General features: G+C 44.9%; 1 protein-coding gene across 2 annotated transcripts in view; it reads right to left on the reverse strand.

Moving 5' to 3' along the window:
• PPP1R14C (protein phosphatase 1 regulatory inhibitor subunit 14C) overlaps positions 1-9,814 on the reverse strand; it is a 55,252-nt gene extending 45,438 nt beyond the window's left edge. For both annotated transcript variants that reach the window (XM_072857945.1, XM_072857946.1), the window contains exon 1: positions 9,354-9,814. In XM_072857945.1, coding sequence (XP_072714046.1) covers positions 9,354-9,644 — 291 coding nt within the window. In that variant the 5' untranslated portion in view covers positions 9,645-9,814. The remainder of the gene's footprint in view (positions 1-9,353) is intronic.
• Positions 9,815-22,577: the final 12,763 nt, after the last annotated feature.

Genomic DNA, 22,577 nt, shown 5'->3' on the forward strand with positions numbered 1-22,577 from the left:
ACCTCTGCCCAAACGATTCCTTGTTCCAAGAAGATCTTTAACAGGCTAAATGTATTCTACCTTTGAAATATAGTCATACTGCTGCTGTATGGACTGCATACAATTAAGATTTTATCGCCCCCTTCTCCAACGTTAGTAACTTCTAGAAATCTTGACTTCCATAATTCCATGTGTCACATGAGGGGACAGCAAAAGAAACTGACAATGTTTTACAACAGGCAGCCAAAAGTTCCAGTGACACAGATGGATGGCCATGTCTAACCTACTCAATTTGTGCTGTCAGATAGAAGTTTCTGGAGTTAGATGGAGGGAAGGGAAATAAAAAGGGAAGGGAAAAATGAGAACTTAGCTTTCTTATACTGCAGGAAGAATGGATTGATATTGCTGCTGCTTTATCACCTGTGGTGACAAGAGACGAGGTGACCATAATTCACACTGAATCAGGTCAGAGACAGGATAGCATATTTTCTTCCATCAGCATCTTGTGTACTCTGAGAGCTGCTTCACACACGTGTACAGTAGTATGCACTGCAAAATTGTTCGGGTGGTTTTGGTTGGATCTGGGGCCCAGTACAGTGCCTTTTAAGTGGCTGGACATAAGCTAATCTAAAGGGAGAGCTATGAGAATGCAAACAAGAGTTCAGCCAGCCTTTGCAAGGCTTGGGTCAGAGAATTAGTTTAGTCTCACGACAACCCTAAACTATCACACTACTTGTGAAATTAAGTCTTACTTCAAGTAGAACATCTTTTTATTTAGATGCAACACCTATTTAGAAACATTCCCTACGCCTTTTAAGAGGAGGCAGATGTGCCATGAAATACATATTTTCCTCATTTAAACAGGGCTATTTTTGTTTCAGGCATTTGCTTCTGTAGCACAGTTTAGATCAGCTAATGCAAAGCTATGAGAATAATGGGAGAGACCCCACTCTGACTTACCCTGTCAGAACACAGGGGTTTAAGGGACCAACAGTGCACAAGTCAGCCCAGTATCTTCAAAGCACAACATAACCAGCTCTCAGCTATCTCTGGATAGATCATCCATGTTGTAGTTTAATTGTGCTACAAGTACAGACACAGCCAAGCTAGACTCAAGTCCAAGAGCAACGCAGATGAGTGTGTGTGATGAACTTGAATGGGAGAAAGGGGTAGATTAATGATTGATTCCCCCTCTTCCCCTTCAGCTGTATGTTCATTGCATGAGGTGCAGCACAGTTTACAGTTATTTTTTTAATCCGCGTTTTTTCCATTGTATCCATGTTCTCCCACTCCCTCCCCATTCCCCACCCTTGTTACTCTGGATAATCAAGCACTGACTCTATATAAAGCAATTTGCCTAAAGGCAGAAGAGCCTTTGTAGCCACAACGGTTGAAAGCTACTGTTTATAAGAAGTACAATTATAAAAATTTAAGTGATGTAAGCAATCAGTTATTTCTTTGCCTTGTTATAAAACAACCACACCTACTGCTTCAGCAAAGAGACCAGTTGCATCTTGAACAGAGAGGGAAAGGACGAAAGATTTGCTATGGAATAGCTGATGGAAGATGAAGATTTATGTTGCAAAGCTTCTAAATTAGAAGTCAAGAATATTACTGCTACTTAAGATAAAACTATGAACCATGACCACTGCAGAAGTGACATCCAGACTATACAAAGCTCAAGTAGTAGAAAAATAATTTTCTTGAACTCTTTTGAGACGTAGTGCAAATTTTGCATGTAAAAAGGAGGAAAGTAGCTGAATGGTGGTACATTTCCTACAAGATTAGGGTCTTTAGAACTGAAGATCAGAGTTTAAGCAGCGCATTTGGAGACAAAAGGCGCTGGCCGCACCGCCATCAGGTGCTTGGCACCTTCACAGACACTTAAGCCCGCTCCATCTCTGAAAGCAGCAGCATGCATTTCACAAGGGTTGTTTTACAGCAACATGCATTTTATAGGCCATTTTGGGCTTCCTATTTTCTGCTCTTGGGACTCAAATGCCTTTCTTTCATTGCTACGTGCTGTAAGAAGCCTTTGCTACACCGGTGTTGCCCGTGTCCTTTGTAGGTCTCTGATCACAGCAACCCTTCAACTGACACGGTTATGCTAGGCAGCATCCCTCCCCTCAAGAGTGCTCCAAAGTTCACGCTGTACAACGTGGAGATCTGACATCAGTAACAGTTGTCCAAAAGAAATAACCCAAATACATTTCTAAGCAATTTGATGGACCATTAAGTACTTTACTCCAATGCACCTAGACTGTAATACTCGATTTCCTGAAGAAAGAACTCCTTTATTATGCTTCCTACTAACTTGCATCCTTTTAAGGAATAACACTCTCTAACTCTGACCCCTCTCAGTCTCTTTCCACTTCTGATCCATTTAGAAAGGAGTCCACGCACAATTACCATTTGTGAGATCTTGGTCCAAGTTAGTCTATTCAAAGAGTCAGACAGTCAGCAAAAGTTGGTTTCTGTAGTGTTTTATTCAGTGGATTTCCTTACCAAACACCTTTCTGAAAAATGAATAATGAATTTCAAACATTACCTCACCATAGCCTGAGGAATAAGTAGTACCTGATCATACCATCTGGTCCACATCACTACATGGGAGCCTTAGCAGCATGCTGACCAGGCTGTTTTGGAAAGGACGGGATGTTTGGGGTGTGGGGGGAAGTGTTTGGCCCTGAAGTCCTCGCCCCATTTTATTCTGCATTCTTCCAAACCCAGAGCAAAACAGCTCACCGGTAACCATGGCAACTGCCTCAGACACACAGGATCTGCAGGGTGTGCAGGGCCACTGACCCATGAGAGCGGGCTGGGGAAGGTGGTCCATACTGTGCAGAAGGTCAGTGCCCCATATAAATACAGTTCCGAATAGTAGGGAGAGAAACAGCTGCAACCGAGTCCATCAAATCACAAGACGTGCCTGTTTGGATGCAAACGCACAGCAGAACTGATACCCTGTACAGCATCTAGTTATTCAGCTTATGCAGCACTGCTCTTGGTAGACCATCAATACCCATCAGTCTGCAACTGGATTCATTACTGAAAAAATATTTTGGAAATATACTCAAGGCAGCTAATTTGTTCAGAGCTTCCCCACAACCCTCAGTCCACCTTTTACACCTCACCACTAGTTTTCCCACTACAGCCAATACAGTTGTGTGGCAGGAGAGGAAAGGGAGGGCGAGGAAGTTTTTACTTTTGTGACCTAGATCTCCAGCCTAGATAAGGGCCATCCTCTTGTCTCCTGTCTAGCACCAACCAGTTCAAATTGAAGTGTGTACAGATCAACAGACTCTCTGATGCTATATTAGGGACAAACTGTCACTTAGCATATCCCAGCAGCTTCAAGAAGACAGCCAAAGAGGGTGTTCTCCAACACTGCAGTCACAGAGCACCCAGGGGAAGGGAGCTCAATCCATGTGGGACCAAGTTAAATTGCTCCCTTCCCTCCCATACCCCACCGATACTTCTTTTTTGTTAAACTAATGGCCAGAGATTGGCCCTGCCAACATGAAACCCCTTATCCATTTTGGAGCTTCATGCCATTCTTGTCATTGCAGTACTTGTATGAAGAGGTGAAAGAGTCCTACATATGACAATTGTCAGCCTGGCATGGCTTTGTACTCTTAAAGGAAATGCTTGAGGGGCTTTTATGGGTAGCTCTTTCAGTTATATTTTCTTGTATGTTGAATTTTTAAACAGAATTCCAGGGTATTTTGCCCTGGAATGGAAAAGGGGTAAGCTTGGACATAATTCCCCTATTACTTCCAGACCAACATCATATCCTTTGCCAAGCACAGATTTCCATATGTGATTAGACATACTCTAATAAAATAGTTGATTATCCAACTAAGCTCATCAATATCTCATATTAGAAGTCTTATATCCAGCTTTTAGAGTGCAAAATCTAAGGGCTCATTTGATTTGCACATGCATGTCTCTACATTAAAAAATACTCAACAAAACCCATAGCACAAGCAAAATCTTTCTTCATTGTTTACTAATGCTGTGCAAAATCTGTGTGCCCTCAATGTGCTCATTCCATCAGCATTCTGCCATTTATAGCAAATGCTGTAATTGTGGGTAGACAGGACCCCTGGGCACAGTAATTCACCTGCAAAGTTGGATGGTTTCTGGGGACAAATCCAGTGGCCTTTTTTTTCCATTTATAAAGTTGTACAAGTTTGGCAGGTGCACGTAACGTAGATCATACATCTGGAAAACTAGGCTGTCATCACTTTCAGGCTGAACTACATGTTGCAAACCATTAAGGAATGAATAGTGATGTAAGTTGTGTGCAGCATTATTTAGCAATTCTTAACCAATAATGGACTTAGCCCAAAACATGAAGCATCTGTGGAGAAACTATTTTTAGAAACAAGATATCTAGTAAAGGTCAACACTGAAGTCACTTCAAGTCTTGCAATTAAGGCACTGCATTTTCAATATACTAATCTGTGACCACAACCTCAGTTTTGGCATTCCTAGAAACCAAAACAAACAGGTTATAAAACTTTTTTTCAGTGAAGCAGCTCCAGGAGCAAACAAGCAGACTGACACTCACCTGAAGCACTGGACCCAAGTACATTAGCCTGACAGGTTCTGGTGCCAAATAAATCCTCCTTAAGAGCCTCTGCTCCTACTAAAGTTTTCTGCCTTGGTAACCCTTTACCATTCAGGCTGGTTTTTATCCCTAAAGTCTGCACCATGTGGAAGTAACCTTTCTAAAGTTGATCTTTATATCATGGATCTGTGGTTAGCATTAAAAATAGTCTCAAAGAGCTCCTTCTAAACCACTTCACTCCAACTCCATTAATCCTGCTTGGCATCCAGTTTTTAAAACGAAAACTATACCGCTAAAGACAAGATCCACAAGAAAAAGAACACAAACAAACCTGTCTCCTTATTTCCCAACCCCATCTCCTAAACTTTGTCACCAAGCCAAGACAGGCTTATAGATGACTTAACTTGCAAGTACTTGAGAGACTATGAATACATGTTTAGCTTTGAATAAAGGAGTCTTTCTGCAAGTATCCACTTACTGATGAATCTCGGCATAATTTAATAGACAATATTATTTAAATGGAAAACAGTGAGCAGGCACTACATTTATGCAGCCCCACAAAGAGACACCCAGGTCCTCTTGCAGACTTTCAGTGCACCGCACCGCAAGCGCCCTCTACTTATTTCTGCTCTTCCCAGGAATGGAGTGCATTGCTCCTTAGAAACAGGGCTCTGAATGAGAATAGTGATGCAACACTGACACTGGTTAGCTCTTCCAAGATTAGCAATTCGATGGCTGTTTCTGACATTCTGGAAGATTTCAGATTGTTTCAGAACTTAAGTGTCATTGCATCAGGAAGTTATGGCAGATCTTCCACAGAAGTTAAAGCAAGCAATTCCCAGCCTCAACCCCCCCACCCCAACCTGCCTTCAGACAGGGTTATTAACTGTCTGCATAGGTGATTAAGTTTTAGACTTACAGATGTAGCTCTCAGGCTGAAAGTAATTCAAGCAGATTCAAGCAAAGCATCTTGCATTAAGTTGTTATTGTCTTTAATCACTACACTCATCATGCATCTTCAACTTTCTCCTGATAGCATATTAATTGCCTGACCTTTTCACTACTGTCATCCATGCTGACACTGGATAGAGTTCATGCATAACAGCAAAGAAGAACAGAAGACTTAAACGTTTTGCCCTCAACCTTCAAAGCTAAAAACATTTTCATCTGTTGTGTCAAACCATTTTTTCCCCTAAAAGTCACCTTAGAAACCAAATCATCAAAAAAGTTATTTTTATGCAGCCATATATGGCCCCTACCTTGCTGGAGAGCCCTCCTTCTACAGCAGACCTCCTTCTATTTCAGTCAGAGGCAGCAACCACAATAAAGAAAAGAATGAAAGATTTTTTTCCTCCAGCAATCCAGTTATTTGAATACTGTGAAAAGCAGCAATAATTCCTCTGGACCCTGGTTTGTATGGCAATGTATCACATCCTTAGCATGTATCACATCCTTTCTTACATACAGAACAACTACGCCTATATGTCAAAAGCACACAACACACGGCCCAAACAGGCCTGGTGTTTTTGAACAACGAGAGTCAAACCAGAGGCAATAGATCCAGTAGGCCAGCTATTAACTACATTATCAGCTCATGCAGACACAAAATCATCAATTCATGCAAACAGCTGTAAGTACTTTTGACCTCAGAGAAATCCTTGCAGCCTACAGGCTATGTGGCCTAACAAATCATGAGGCTGGAGAGGCAAGTCACACCAAGATGAAGAGTAACAACTGCTTATTTTTAACCAGAGTTTCCATTAAACCAGAGTTTCTCAGGTTCGACACGATCTAAGGAACTTGAAGGTGCACAAGTCCATGGGACCTGATGAGGTGCATCCACAGGTCCTGAGGGAACTGGCGGCTGAGGTTGCTAAGCCACCATCCATCATATTTGAGAAGTTGTGGCAGTCCTGTGAAATTCCCACTGACTGGAAAAGGGGAAAAAATAACCCCTATTTTGAAAAAGGGAAAAAAGGAAGACCCGGGGAACTACAGGCCAGTCAGTCTCACCTCTGTGCCCGGCAAGATCATGGAGCACATCCTCCTGGAAACTATGCTAAGGCACATGGAAAATAAGGAGCTGATTGGTGACGACCAACATGGCTTCACTAAGGGCAAATCGTGCCTGACAAATTTGGTGGCCTTCTGTGACGGGGTTTTAGCATTGGTGGATAAGGGGAGAGCAACTGACATCATTTACCTGGACTTGTGCACAGCATTTGACACTGTCCTACATGACATCCTTGTCTCTAAATTGGAAAGACATAGATTTGACAGATGGACCACTCGGTGGATTAGGAATTGGCTGGATGGTCACACTCAAAGAGGTGCAGTCAATGGTTTGATGTCCAGGGGGAGACCAGTGATGAGTGGCGTTCCTCAGGGGTCGGTATTGGGACTGGCACTGTTTAACATCTTTGTCGGCAACATGGACAGTGGGACTGAGTGCACCCTCAACAAGTTTGCCAACAACACCAAGCTGTGTGGTGCGGTTGACACGCTGGAGGGAAGGGATGCCATCCAGAGGGACCCTGACAGGCTTGAGAAGCGGGCCTGTGTGAACCTCATGAAGTTCAACAAGGCCAAGCACAAGGCCCTGCACATGGGTCGGGGCAATCCCAAGCACAAATACAGGCTGGGCAGAGAATGGGTTGAGAGCAGCCCTGAGGAGAAGGACTTGAGCATGTTGGTTGATGAGAAGCTCAACGTGACCTGGGCAATGTGCACTAGCAGCCCAGAAAGCCAACGGTATCCTGGGCTGCATCAAAAGAAGCTTAACCAGCAGGTTGAGGGAGGTGATTCTCCACCTCTACTCCACTCTCGTGAGACCTCACCTGGAGTACTGCATTCAGCTCTGGGGCCCCCAACATAAGAAGGACATGGACCTGTTGGATTGAGTCCAGAGGAGGGCCACGAAGATGATCAGAGGGCTGGAGCACCTCTCCTATGAAGACAGGCTGAGAGAGTTGGGGTTGTTCAGCCTGGAGAAGAGAAGGCTCCAGGGACACCTTATAGCAGCGTTCCAGTACCTGAAGGGGGCCTACAAGAAAGCTGGAGAGGGGCTTTTTACAAGGGCATGTAGTGATAGGACAAGGGGTAATGGCTTTAAACTGAAAGCGGGTAGATTTAGATTAGATATAAGGAAGAAATTCTTCACTATGAGAGTGGTGAGGCACTGGAACAGGTTGCCCAGAGAAGTTGTGGATGCCCCATCCCTGGAAGTATTCAAGGCCAGGTTGGCTGGGGCTTTGAGCAACCTGTTCTAGTGGAAGGTGTCCCTGTCCATGGCAGGCGGGTTGGAACTAGATGATCTTTAAGGTCCCTTCCAACCCAAACCATTCTATGATTTGTAGCTTTCCTTCCCTTAGTTCATGGATGTGAATAGTTAAGGAGGTTTAACTTGTCACATGCACATTTTTTGTGAGGGCAAGTCCTTCTGACAAATTTGCTGATAAACTGGTTTTAAGATGACAGGAAGTTTCTTTAAACATTTGTATTATGTATGTGCTAGACATTCAGGCCTGGTTATTTAGGCCCTCACATCCACTTGAGACATCCACACCTCAGGAACTGTCAAAGCTTTTGCCTTCCTAGCTCCAGAATACCTGGGAGCCTTGGGGTGAGATGTTGGCTCCAGAGATGCTACCTGCAAAATTCACATTTGGCTTCAACAAATCTCACTTCAGAAGTCTCTAATAAAAGTGAATTAGACTACTGATGGGAAAAGTATGTGCAAACCTCAGTTTAGACTTAACATTTTGATCCTTTATAACAGGAAATACTTGAGGTTGCAGGGAGGTAGGATACCCTGGGGACTAAGTCTACATTTCTAAGGAGGCTTTGACAAAACCAAGTACTGGTACTTTACTTACAGCACTGTCATTTCGAGATGGAAGATAACAGTTACTACTCCTCTGAATAATCTTGAAAAATCCTCCTGATCGCCTGTCCTCTACATTAGAAAATTCATTCTGGCGACACTCATTTTTTGCCCAGAGAAACAGAAAAACAGGTTTGATACCTACAAATTAGATACAACCCCCCCAGCGTTTCGATTCTCGCCCCAGTGATCTAACTGCTCGTTGAAATCTCCTGGCTAGGATCTATCCCGCTCCTGGAGGCCGGGGTAATACAAAGCCATGGTCTAGCAGAGTCCGTACCCGCACCGGAGTCCTTCCTCCACAACAGCCGCCTCCGCGCAGCTCCCCCCCCCTCCTCCTCCTCCTCCCCCCCAGCACCCCGCTCTCCCCTCCGGCCCGGCGGGCGCCCCGCCGCACGGCCAGCTCGCGTCTAACGGGGACCCACACCCCCCCGCCCGGAGCAGGCACCTCCGCGCCCCGGCCCGCCCTGCCCTGCCCTGGGGGCTGCGGGGACAGCGGCCCCCGGCCGAACACCGCCCCGGGGCGCAGAGCCGCGGGAGCCCGGCGCCGCCCGGACCTGCCGCAGCCGCCGGGGCCCCCCGGGCGGAGAGGGGCCGCTCCGTGCGCGGCCGGGTGGCAGCCGCCGTCTGTCCCCGAAGGGCGGTCCCCTCCCCTGCACCTCGGGGGGGACGGGACAGCGAGACGCTCCTTCCTTCCCCGCGGGACAGGGGACACCTTCCCCGCGGCGGGGCACCGCGGAGGCGCGGGGCGGCGGCAGGGAGGGGGCGGCGGGCCGGGAATGTCATTTGGAGGTGGCGGTGACAGCTCTCCCCTGCCCGCAGCCGAAACGCGACTCGGGGCGGGAGGAGGATGCCGGGGGCGAGGGGACTACTGCGCTGGGGACCCGCCACCGGGGACCCGCCACCCCGGCCCCGCACCTCGCAGCCGTAGAGCTGCCCCAGCTGCTCCACGATCCACTCCTCCAGCACCAGCCGCTTCCGCAGCTCCTTCCGATCGTATTTCACCGTCACTTTCCCCTGCTGGTGGCGCCGCTGCTGGACCTGCACCACCGCCGCCGCCGCCGACACCGAGTCCTCCCGGGAGGAGCCGCCGGAGGAGCCGCCGCTCCCGCCGCCGCCGCGGGGGGTCTGGAAGAAAACGCGGTTCCCGCCGCCGCCGCCCGCTGCCGCTGCCGCCGCCGCCTCGCTGCCCCCGGTCGCCACCGACATGCTCCGCTCCGCCGCGGCTCCCGCCGAGCCGAGCCGAAAGGCGCCCGCCCGCCGCTACCGCCGGGCCGCAGCAGCCGCCGGTTGCGCGTGTGCCTCGCTCCCCCGCACCTGCCGTTTAAAGCCTCTCATGGCACGGCGGCGCAGCCGGCCCCGCCGCCGGGAGGGCTGGGCCCAAACCGGCGGGGGGCGGGGACAGCCGAGGGGCGGCGCGGCGCGGCACGGCACGGCACGGCACGGCAGGACACGGCACGCCCGCCGCCGCCCCGGCCCGCCCCTCCGCGCCGCCACCGCGTCCCGGCCCCGCAGCGGCGCGGCGCGGAGCGCGGAGCGGCCCGGGGGAGCCGCGGTGCCGGCGGCGGAGCCTCTGGGCCGCCCCGGTGCCAGCGCGGCGCGGGCGGCTGCTCCTCGCTGTCATCGGGGCCGGAGCGGGATGTGCCGGCGGCAGGGCGCTCCCCGGAGGCTCCCCGGGGACTGCGGCTGCTGGGTGGTTCATGGCTTTTTTTTTTAAGGACACGCAGTATTGCCCCGTCGTGCACACGGCGTTTATAAATATTGTAGGTCTGCAGCATTAAAACGCTGAATGCGATCGTTTTCGTCTCTCCGGGGGAGGAATGAATGACTTCAGGGCAGTGAACCCAAATAGAAAGCAAATATTTCGAGCTATCAGCAGTTAGTGTAGCAATTAGCCATTTGGAGATGGCCGTCTTTCTAAAAGGCACCGGTTAGCATTAGTGTTGTCAGCAGCTTTGGGTCTCTCAGGAGGCACTGAGTGAAATCACCAGTGGTCCATCTCACGCACCAAAATGTGCCTATGACTGCAAGGAAGCAGCCAACATAACGCAGGCGCTGGTTAGAGGCCCTGGGCCGTCCCCGTTAGCAAAGAGGTTTGCTTGTGGCAAGGGGCAGAAGCCAACCCCCTGCGCATGCAGACCCGGGACTGGAAGTGCCCGGTGTTGCAAAGCTGGGGTACGCCTGTGGGGTACGGCTGCGGGGACCGTCCCTTGCACACACTGGCCTGGGGGAGGATGTCTTAAGTCAGCAAGGGGCAGAGGGGAAGGGGCAAGGATCGCCGGCAATAATTACGTGGACTTATCTGCCTCAGTCAAATCCATGCTGCTGCTTGGCATGCCCGTGTGGTTGCGGTGGCATTTCAGCCTCCTCCGCTCTCTGCATTTGACACACCACTGAACAAGAGGCTAGCGTGAGGCATGTGAGCCTCATCAAGCTATTTAGGTAAAACTCAGCTCGTGCTGCTAAAGAGATCATAATCTAATATGATCAAGAGATAAAATGTTACTATTGGTCTTAAATGCTACGATAGCTTTTAGATTTTCATCTAAAAAAGCACCAGTTCTTCAAAGCAAAGCATATGAAGTTAAGCTCCTTATCTGTACCTAGGGACCACCTGATTTTCAAGATACTGAGCACTAGGCATCAGTGCAGATCACACTTGAAGCCTGGGCTGCGGGCAGAGCTTGAGAGAAAGTCACATCCCCCAAGCCTGAGTTTCTGCAAGGAGGCTGTCCTACCCGCTGGGCAGTCTTCTCTGCCATTACCCAAGCAAATCTCGACTTCCAGCTGCAGCTGGGTAGTGCTGCCTGCCTGGCTTTTGTACATCTGGGCTTGGGTAAATACAGTCGGAAAAAACCATCATCAACAACTTGTTCTTAGAGAAACCAAAAAGATGCAGAGGAGTTTTTGAAAGAGGGGAGCGGCTGTCTTTTAAACTTTTGTGTTTGGAGTGGCCTATAATTTGGGTCTTCAGCTCTGCATGTTGTGTTGGAAGTCTGGTGCTGACGTTCTCAACCACAAAACTTGAAACTTTCCTTTTTAGAGCAGGAACATTTTCATCTTTATAGACTGATTTTGTTTTCGGTTGCTGAGAAAAAATGGATTAATGCAAAAGAAGGTAAATATTGCATGAGAGGCTTTTTAAAGCCATACTAAGCATCATGCTTGCTGTTCCACGGGATATAAAGCAGTAATACCCGAATTGTCACCATAATAGGATATTTTCTGGAGCCAAAAGAATGCTGAGGTGTTCCACACTGGACCTAAGGTGGCTGGAAAATACTGAGATTTTTGTTCCCTGCTGTAGCAAATATCAGGTGTACAGGTGGCTAAAATATTCTCATTGACTCTGAGTGTGAGAATCCAGCAAGTCTCAGCTGAAGGACTTTTTCAATACTATTATTAATAGGATATTATAATCACTGCAGACATTTAAAAGCTGGCACCCGCTATTCAAATAGCACTTCCGCAATACTCTTAAAGTAGAGAATGAGGTACAGGGGATTAAAAAGCGTGTCCTCAGAGGTTATCATTTCAAAGTTACAATTCCAACATAATGCATAGTGGTTGGTAAATGTGGGTGGATGAGAAACTGGTAGAACTGCCAGCATTGTCATAAGGCAGTTTTATGTGCCGTTGGTTTTTCATTCAGTTTTTAAAGCAAGTGCATTCCTCAGGAAGCCAGGGCAAAAAGTGCTGCCAAGAATCTTTCCTGCAACGATTTTGCTTCATTTGAAAGAAAGATCTAGTTGTTTAAAAGTCAAAGTTGAGCAAAAACGTTTAGATCTGCTAATATCCTGGGAATGAGCAATGCAGCCCTGTGTGGGCACAATCTGTACTTTACTCCTGAGTGTCTGGAGGCGTTTGAGAGCATTTCGCGGAGTGAGAAGTTTCCTTGCAAATACTTCTCCATACCACAACGGAACCGTTAATGATTACACCCATAACAAAGACAAGAGTTAATGTGGCAGAGGGAGGAACAATCCTTCCCAACCCTTCGGCCCCAGTTTCAGACCTACCTTGAGGAACGAAATCAGGGCATAAGAGATTAAGCTTCGCAGGCGAGGGTCTTCCAGCAGCTAAAGCAAAATCACAGTGCTGCATTTCATCTAAAGCTAATGGTTGATCAATAAAACCAAAGGGGAGATAAAATACTACACCACTGAAATATTGTGCACTCTCAGTGTGATCAAGTCCAGGTCTCTCTCACAAGAACATTGTGTCGGGTGACAGGATAAGTAAAGACAACACGAGTTAGGAAACACCAAAGGCAGAGGAACACTTGCATCACCTGCACTTCCCTATGTTTCTTTCCCAAAGAGTGGATGTAGGAATCTCTTGTGAATGTAAGCAACATGAAGCTGTATCCACTTCCCATGCACATATTGCATGCTCCTAGCCTGTTTTCCAGTCAAAGAAAATATTAAAGAGTATCTGGACTAATTTTTCAGGAGGCTTACACAGTGACCCTTGAGGGTTCAAGGCCCAGAGCATTAATTGCCTGTTCACCTTTAGTAACCCTGTTTGACAGCAGGTATATTCTTTTCCTAAACAATTGACACTTCCATCAGTGCTGGCCACAAATGTCAGTGTTGACTCATTTCTGTGGCTAAAAGGTTCTTCTCTAGGCAAGCTTGCTCTTTAGGAAACAAAGTTTAGGCTTGTTATCTTCATAGTCTAAATCCCCATTTTCCTATGCTGTCAAATACTATACTGGCCAAAACCAAGACCCCTTTCTTATGCTGCTCTCCACAAGTTTTCCCTCCCTGAAGGCTGCTCGAAGGAAGGACTCCTGCAGCTTGCCTCTTCTCTGTGGCTTTCCACCATCTCATAGCAGCTTCTCTTAGATGTTTCCATGTTCTTTTCTGAATAACTTTGGAAATAAGAAGTTGCTGGACTCTGAAATCAACCAGTATGTGTCATGAAATTTCATTCAGTTCAGTATCTGTTATTTTCCTGAGGCATTTGCTCTTTAAGGGATTCACATGTATGTAATTTTGCTGGGTTCTGCTTTTCATGACGATGTGCTCAGGAAGAAATTAGAGTTCAGTGGAAGACTCACAGGCTGGAGATTTTTAGCAACCTGGAATTGTTTAAACTGCAAAGTACACACCAGTTGGTGGTTATATTTCCTTCTTGAAATGCATGTTAGCTTTTACATGTTCTCAGAATCATAGGAATCATTCCATGCTTGTATTCCTTGGCTTGCTAACAAAATACTTGAGTTAGGAGTTGCCAGGGAATCTCCTGCCTGTGTAATGAGAGACTCCATTATTTTTGCAAGGCTAGACAGTCTTTGTCTACCATCTACCATTTAAGAGCTCTGCCTGGCATCTTGTTGGTGAGCTGTGAGACTTCACTCCACACACACTAGTGAAATTTACTGTCGCAGGGCTTCTCTTTTGCACAATTACTGGAAACTGCCATCACCCAGATAGTCTGTCTTGTGCCTGGTGACTGCATCTGAGGAGTCTGAAGACACTGTCCTGAGTTACTTAATGTTATTTCTGTGCAAGCAAAGTGTTTCATCGATGAGGAGCCTTGACACCCCACTCAGCTCGGAGGAGGTTTCACCGCTGTGATGTGGGTACTGGGGTCACGCTTGCGCATTGCCTTGTCTGGATCAGCGTTGCCATCCTCCCCATCAATAAGCAAAAGCGGTTCGGGGGAATACTGCCATAGTTCATAAACCACTGCAGAACTAAGTTTTGCTTTCATCACAGCGGTAGCCCATGTGTGTCAGACAGTGTATAAGTGCCGTTTTTGTGTCTCCTATTTGAATTTAGCTTGGGGCTGTGAGCTGTTAATGGGTTCTGTGTCTCTAAGTGATTTTCTACTTTGCATGTCCTAATTAATGCCCCTCCCTCTGACTGGTAACCTCCTTGTCTCCGCAGACACGTTATGATTTTGTTTTCATTTTCAATTGCTTTTCATCTGTTTGTGATATTAATGTTCCATACTCCAAAGACACTGTGTGTTGATCTATCAGTCTCAGCACCACCGACTTTTTGTTCTTGTAGCCACCATTTTGATGCTCCAAAACTCTAGTTTTTTAGTTTGTTTTGCTTTTACTAAAAAGCTGCTCAGAGTCTGGCTCTTACAAATGTCTGTCACCGAGAGCTGCTTTTTCCTCTTTGTCCTTTCTTGTAAAGGAGACACCAATGGCTCATTGTTCAACCCCCAGCTGTAATACCTGTGGTGGAAGCAGTAATTCTAATATTAGTTGTATAAACTAATGACACAAAGCAAATATTTGTTACATTGAAGTGTTTGCTCTGGTCCCTCTTGCTTATGATATAATCTGTTTATAGCTTGAGACTCTCTGATAATGAAACTTTGGAAGACTTGCATTTCAAGAGGAGGTCGTTGGGTACTTGTGAGTTACACAGGCCAAGCTACATTCAGGTACAAGGTAAATGCTCCATGAGAGGGAAAAAAAATAGAAGGAAACACAAATTTGTACGCATACACTCATTGTTTCCTACAAAGTAAGTAAGTGTGCACAATGACAACCTCTTCCTGTCTCAGAGCAGAGATCCCAGCATGGGATGTGACTGTAGCCTCGTTTCTCCCCTATACCAGTAGTGGCTGGAGATTGCGATGCCCTGAAGTCTGCCAGCGGTGACCATTCCTCTGCGGTGGAATTCCTCCAAACTCTTGCTTTACACACATATTGTAGGACCACATGATACATCCACATAGCCGCTCCCAGACAAGAAGGCTCATTAGGACCCCTGTATACTAGCTGTCCATAGGAGCCCCCTCTCCTTCCCCCAGCCCTGCCTCTGGCTGCCCAGCCAGTGTCCTCAGGGAGAAACCTGCCCTTTGGGCTCCTCCTGTGTGCACGTCTTGGCAGTTTGCATGGGACCCAGGCGCCATTCGGCTCTGGCTTTCTCAGCTGCTCTTGCAGTGGCAGTGGTGAGAAAGATGCCGGGTCCTTTAGAGCAGGAGGTCTCTCTGGAAGGGCTCCAGTTTGCAGTTTGGGTGCCCGCTATTGGGTCACAGAAAGCAGCCAGAAATTCAGAGCACTCCCAAGTATCAAGTACAGCATCTCTGAGCATCTCTGGTGCATGCTGTTCAGTGATGTTAGGATACACAGGCTGCGCTGTCATGGTACTTTGTGTTAAGGATAGGTAGCAACTAAAGAAAAAGTAGGTAACCTCTGCTTAGTTGCACTTGCCCTCAATAACATCAGCAATTCCTTGTACAAATAACCTATGATTGTTCATCTGAGCACTACCACCCAAGCTGTCACTTTTATTTAGAAAGATGTGGACAGCCTTCCTTTTTTCTGGAAGGGATTAGTGGGGAGGTAGGGAATCAATAAAGGAAAAGATTTTAAAAAAAACAACAGCAAAACAAACCATGAAGCAGGGCTGGACAATTAACATCCCACAGCCTCTAGTAATATTGATTGTTGTTTTGCCCTTGAATCCCACTCTGCTTACATGGAAATATTAACCCTTTGGTAAAATACAAAGGGGAAAAATCAGTGACACAGATAAAGTATTTGTATTAGTCCATAAAAAGAGACCAACAAAAACATTAAAAGAAAGTATGGGTTAAAGAGTGAGACACTCACAATATCTAGATTAATAATATTCTGGATCAGTTATCTCCCAGACTGGTACCTGTCACCTCTGCTACACAGTCCATTTCACTTGCACTCAAGAAATAATGAAGTTATTGAAGAAATAAGTTATTCTGTATAGCTTGGCCAGCCTGTTGAGGAGGGACGTAATGTGTTTTACCCATTTTGCTTGGCAATTAGCGGTGAGTGATGGCACTCAGGTGCTTGGATCTGGGGAAAAAAAAATGAAAAAACTGAAAGCTAGAGCAGAAAGCAATCACTTAGAAACCGGGGTGCCAATAGTCCTGTTTTGCCTCTTGTCCCCTCATCCCTGCACCTCAAAGCATTCTGCAGAAGAACCTGTACAGAACAAGCCCAAGACTTTCTAAAAACCAGCGTGGATGTGTAGCTAAAACCTGGCGCTGTTCTTTGTTGTTGTACAAGAATGATATGCTAAACTTCCCAAGTCCTTAGTCACCTCCTTTGGGAAAGCAGGAACAATACTGGGCTGTTTAGCACAGAAAGAGGCTGTGGTCTCTCTGGCTATAACAAGAGATGTCAAGAGCACAGAATTGTTAAAAGCATTAAGTAATTGATGCCATCCCAGTGCATCTTCTTTCAAGCTAAAAGCTATTTTGATGGAGGAAGCATAAACAATCAAGAGGGCTAGCTGGTGAAAGCTATCAGCTATGGTTTGAATACAGAAGAAAATGAGAGCAAAAGCAGAACAAGCTCTACAGCTCAGGTGCCTTTTTGGAAGATTTTCACAAGAGTACTGAACACACTTTTCAAACCTTAAGGATATTCCAAGTTGACACTCAAAATCTAGTAAACGAAGAACATGGAGGATGCAGGCATTGAAGAAAGGAGATCAGCAAAATGTAGAGCAGCAAAAAAACCTCGTTCATCAGTTCTATATGTATATCACAGGATGCCATTCAAGAAAAGAAATGCAAACGCTCTGTATTCATCTGGAGTAGTCAGCTGTGCAAATACACAATTGGAAAATGCAAGTTTGACAGCAGTTCTACCAACAAGGACCAAGGGGGTCTGGATGAACATGACCGAGCATGGGTCAGAAACATGCTGTGGTGAAAAAAGCTACATCGCAGTGGGATGTATAAAGAAGAGTGTCATACGTATGAGACGTGAAGTAACTTTACTGTGGGAGATTCTGTGGGTAAGGCCCCTGTTAAGAGTGTGAGACTCCAGAAAAGATTGGACCAATTTGGCAGAAATCAGAGAAAAGCAACCAGGAAAAGGTCTAAAAGATCATGTCCTTTCTGTAATAACCTACAGGGAAAGACTAAAGGAACCAGAAATATTTAGTTTATAAAATGCAGAAGTGCCGATAAAGCTGAGGGAAATAATGTGCTCTCGATCTCATGTGGTGAGCACAGGGAATAATGAGCTTAAACTGAAGCAAAGGAGATTTTGATTAAACGTGATGAAAAAATTTCCAACAGTAGGGATGGAGAAATGGCACAATACGCTGCCTAGGGAGGCTGTGGAATCCACTTCTTCAGAAGTTTTTCAGAAGGAAAAAGGCAAATATTTGTTGTTTAATTATATCTCTACAGGGAGAGTTTATCCAGCTGGAAGGCAAGGAGATGAAGCAGGAGCCTCCCAGGCTACACCTATCCCCGTAAGCTCTCCAGGGCCAAACACTGGTACCCAACTACTTGCTAAACTACCAGTGGTGTCCCCATCCGAGCTCAGCCCTGCACTGGTCACCGTCCTAACCGCCAACGATTGTCCCCAACAGCCACTAGGGACAAGGCCATCACATTCTGCAGGGAAAGTATTCAACTGCACCATGGTATTTGCCCTCAGGGCAAAAGAAAAGGTCATGGCCCTTTTTCTTGTAAAGACATAGCCTAAAAGTGCCCTCCAGTCCTAATTTCTGTGGGTATTTCTGTACCAAGCTATTTTTAACAAGGAGAATCCAAAAGCCCTCTCTAAATATGTGCAATTTAAATGAATAAGCTTTTATGTGTACAACAACCATCCAGCTCTGGGGCATTCATGCAATTTTGCTGCACTTAGCAGCTCTGTATAAATAACATATTAAAAGAAATATTCCTTATGTAAGCATAAGACGTTCATAAATACAAAATAGTTATAATAATTCATTGCAATATTACCAAGATGAAAGTCCCATTATCCTAACTACTTTTACAAATCCATAGCAAGAGACACTCCCTGTCCCAAACTTTGCACAGTATGGTTTGAGACAACAGAGCAGAGGTTAAAAACACATGGTCATGTAAGGCATTTGGTTACATAAAGGACATTTTTTTAAGTGTAAAAATGAGATTGTCTGTAGTAATTTTCAGTATAAGGCACAATTTAGCATTTCCTCCCTCACTTAAGCTTAAGTCATTTTCCAGGAGGTTCAGCTCAGTAAGGTTTATTCAATGGTATGACTGCTTCAAAATTTAATTTTCTTGTACAAATATACATATTAGTTAATCTGCTAAATGCCTGTCTAGATTGCCTCCATTTAACAAGCTTCAAAGGATTAGATAGTACAGAGATAATTTAGGAGCTTTTACCTACAGGTATTGTCCTATATTTAACTTTCTAATTGTAATGGGAGGAGAGTGAAACACTGCCAGGTTCAATAAACACAAGTTACTCTTTTTAACTGTAGTCAGCTTTAAAGCTATTCTGTCATTCAGGCCTTGCACGCTTCTAAGCACCACTGAGAGTTTGGGTCTCAGCACTTCATAAAACTGTTTCCTAAAGTGAAATTCAGAGAAGTGTTGCAAAATGGGCCCATGTATTTCTTGCAGTAGTGAAAATACCGTCTACATCAGGGCCATTTTCTTTTCCTTTCAAACCACCATAAGAAAAACACCACAGGCATCAGTTAGTTAGTAGCCTCTTAGTGCACTGACCTGTTTGATGTTCACAGGAGGGTTAGTCAATATATTAGCCTTAATAGGGTACCATTAGTAATTTATGAATTAATTTTATTACATAGCTCAATTTCTATCTACCCCACAGCCTGCAAATGCCCCTCTCTCATACACTACTACGCAAAAAGGTGAGTTATGAAAAAATAAAGTTATTAATTCTATTTACGTTTTGGTCCTGTGCAATGTGAAAGGTGTGGTATTGAGGTATGTTTGTAATATTTTGCACTTAAAACATGGTAGTATGTTGCTAGTTTTAAAGATAGCATCCTAACTAATGTTAAATTAATCATTAATCATGTAGGGCATTTCTAATGATTCCTATTCCTAAGCCTTTCTGTATTGATTCTTAAAAACTCACTAGGTTTGACCTCAAAAACAATCCTTGGCATTTGAAGAAATCAAATGTAGATATATGCTAGCTTCTGTGGGTTAGTACATTAGTAATTCATCTTTAAAGAACAGACAATAAAATGTCCCTGGTATGTTGTAAATGGGAAAAGATTGCAATCTGCCATGGATCATCCTGAGAATGGGAGAGGGACCTTAATGAATCAAAGAAAAAACAGGCAGAAATTGAATTTTATAAGACACACCTGCTAAATTATGTGTTTTCTGATGAGGAGACTGGATCTAAAGCAGCTGTTCTGGAAAATGTAAGGTGACTCTGGAAAAACTAGAGGGGCAGAGCATATGAAAACGATTGAACCAATGTTTGGTGCTATGTGGAATGGTCCTTCAGCTCAGGCATGATGTTGTTGAATCATCTATCTATGCCTATTTTTGATATATAAGTGCACTTCGCACTCATATTTTTTCTAGCAACAGTGTGTTTATATTCATCCATCTAAATTATTCCTGGAATGATACATAGTACAGCTCTGTAGCACTAGAAAATGAGGCAATTATAGGTAGAGTTAATAAATCCACTTTGACTGCCCTGCCCTTTCAGAGCTGAATCACAAGCCTGTGGTTAGGTAGCTACATTTTCTACACAGTGCAGGAGGCACCTCAGAAAAGCAATCCAAAAAACCTCCTGCTTTTGCAGAAGATGCCCGAACTGACTCCGAAGCGGTGAGCCTTGTTCAGGATTGCCTTGGCTGATTGCGAACAAGAGCTAGAAGCAGCGTCATTGCAGCACTTTATTTGGGTTTATATACCCTGCTTCTCACAGCGCGACTTCAGCAGAGGCTGTGGGGGCTGCATTGACGGGCACTCGGGTGGCTCGAGCAGTCTCCTGGGAGGAGGCATTTTTTCAGGGTGACTCTGAAGTGATCCTAGAATCAGCCTCCCCAGCTTTCTACACAAGTCCTCTAACTATGAGGTTGCTATTTAGACGGCAAAAAACATTTACTTGCTACATCTCCTTAGCAGTTGGTACCCCCCATCACACCTTAAAACACTTTCTGCCAGCAATTTTCCCGAACAATACTATTAAACAGCGTTTCTACAGGTTTTTAAGTGAATAGAAGCATTGCACTCTTTTGTGGCTGGAGCCAGTGTCTCCTGCCAGGCTTTCTCAGTTCTCCTCCCTAGGATTTTGGGCCATCAGATTTGGCCAAAGGATTTTGGTCTATGGTTTGTTAGTGAAAAAAAAAAAAGATGCTTCCATGAAAAGACAGATGCCTGACTCCATCTCTAGTCTGACATACCTGCTAGCAGAAGCACATCCCTGCATCATTCAAAAGCAGGCAGCACAGTGCTCGTCTGAGTTACATTTTTAGGAATCTCTTTTAAAAAAAAATAAAAAGAAAAAACAGATGTTCCTTATTGGCTGAAGGGAGGTGGAGAAATTAATTCTGAATTTATTCTGAATTTATAGTACTCTATATTGCACCATGCCTGGATGAATATACTAGACTGTACAATATTATTATTATAAGATATATGATATTAATGGCAGTAACTATTTTACCATTAAGTAATTCAGCAATAACCAGCTGTTTGTTTAATAGTGTTTTTACCCAGCTGATCTCCATCTTTCCTATATTAGCTATGGGATTTGTGAATCCTCTAGGTTCACAGATTAACATGACATGACCTGTTTCTTTTTATGTCAAAGCATTTAAAGTATATTTATCAAAATTAATAGAAGGTTTTAAATAAGCCCCTCTCCTTTTAGCACGGCTAGGTTGTTTATTTCTAATGTTCTTATGAGTACTGTCATTAAATTTTGTTTCTCATAGTGGAGTCCTCTCTATTTTCAGTAAGGTCAGATGAAGTGTTCTCTCCTTTAGTGTTCCCATTAGCCACAACAAATCTTTCTCTTGCTGCCTGTGCAGGCTCTGACTGCCATTTCAACACTGACTCATGACTGAGAAGAGATTAAGACTTTGACTCGACAGGTTATAATCCTCTGCCTGCAACGGGAATGCCTGCTGCCTACAGGGCAACGCAGGGCTCTGATATCTTGCAACTGCCAGTCCATGCCTAAGGAGGCATGATGGCCCCATCTGATGTAATTCAGCTTGTCCTGATTAGATAGGGGGGAAAAAATACACGCATATCTAATTGAAGCATGGGAATTATTGTATTGGATTACTAATGCACTTGGAAAATCTATGGTAACGTTTATTAAATAAGTGTTTGGTCACATGTGTAACCTGGCTCACTTCATTACACAGGATGAAGGTTGGAAACTGCATCCTGTGAAGTGGCTGGAGCTTTTCTTGATTGCTGAACAGGCAGCATTTTTCATGTTCTTTCCAAATCATCCTTATGATTCACAACGATCGCTCTCTTTCTGAAGCTTTATATTATTGCACAAATGCTAAGAATGGCGCCTGTTCTACAGAGCATTGCCAGTGCTTTAATATGTATTCCAGTATATTACATACACTGAAAAAAACTTACCTTAAATAAAATGTAGCAATACAGTTACACAAAACACACCTCTTCTGTATTTTCTTATGTGCTTAGTTTCCTACCATCTGCTTTGCACATAATACTCATGCTTGTGGAGCAGCTTCCAGGATTTTGGCATTTCTATTGCAGATGCCATGCTTCTTCCCTATTACAATGCCAAGCTTTTCTTTAATTTGAAAAACAACATACATAGGTTATACACTAGCTGACAAAGCTGAAGCAGGGTAATTGAAGAATAATGATTTCCATAGGAAGCAGCTTAAAAAGCCTACTAGGGCTACATCATATCAAGTTGGCAGATACTAATTCTCAATTTATATTTAACTGTCATTAATTGCCATACTGAGGTAACGTACCCATCCAATTTAGAAAAATGCCAGAAAAGTCCTGAGGATCATTATAAAAGCACAGTTTTCATTAATACGCTTCGGAGCATGGGACTGTACGCTGTGTTTTGCTTCCCAGCGGGCACAGCAGGGAGGAAGCCAAAAGCAGATTTATGGCACTGATGCAACAGGAGGACCCTGGTGTCAGGGCACTCCCTGAAGCCACTCCACGACCCAGGCCACGCTGGGTACAGGGCACGGGCCATGTCACCTCTCAGCACAACATCTACGGAGCTGCATCTCTGGTCCAGGTTGATATTATTTCAGTAAATACAGCAAAATATTATTACCATTATTACTATTATTATTGTTATTATTATTTTCTAATTTTACCTGCTGAGTGGGAAAAATACTGATTTCATAATTTCTGTGATTATCCCTATGACTTTTTCTCCCACGCTCC

Source organism: Ciconia boyciana, chromosome 3 (assembly GCF_034638445.1).
Source record: "Ciconia boyciana chromosome 3, ASM3463844v1, whole genome shotgun sequence".
NCBI lineage: Eukaryota > Metazoa > Chordata > Aves > Ciconiiformes > Ciconiidae > Ciconia > Ciconia boyciana.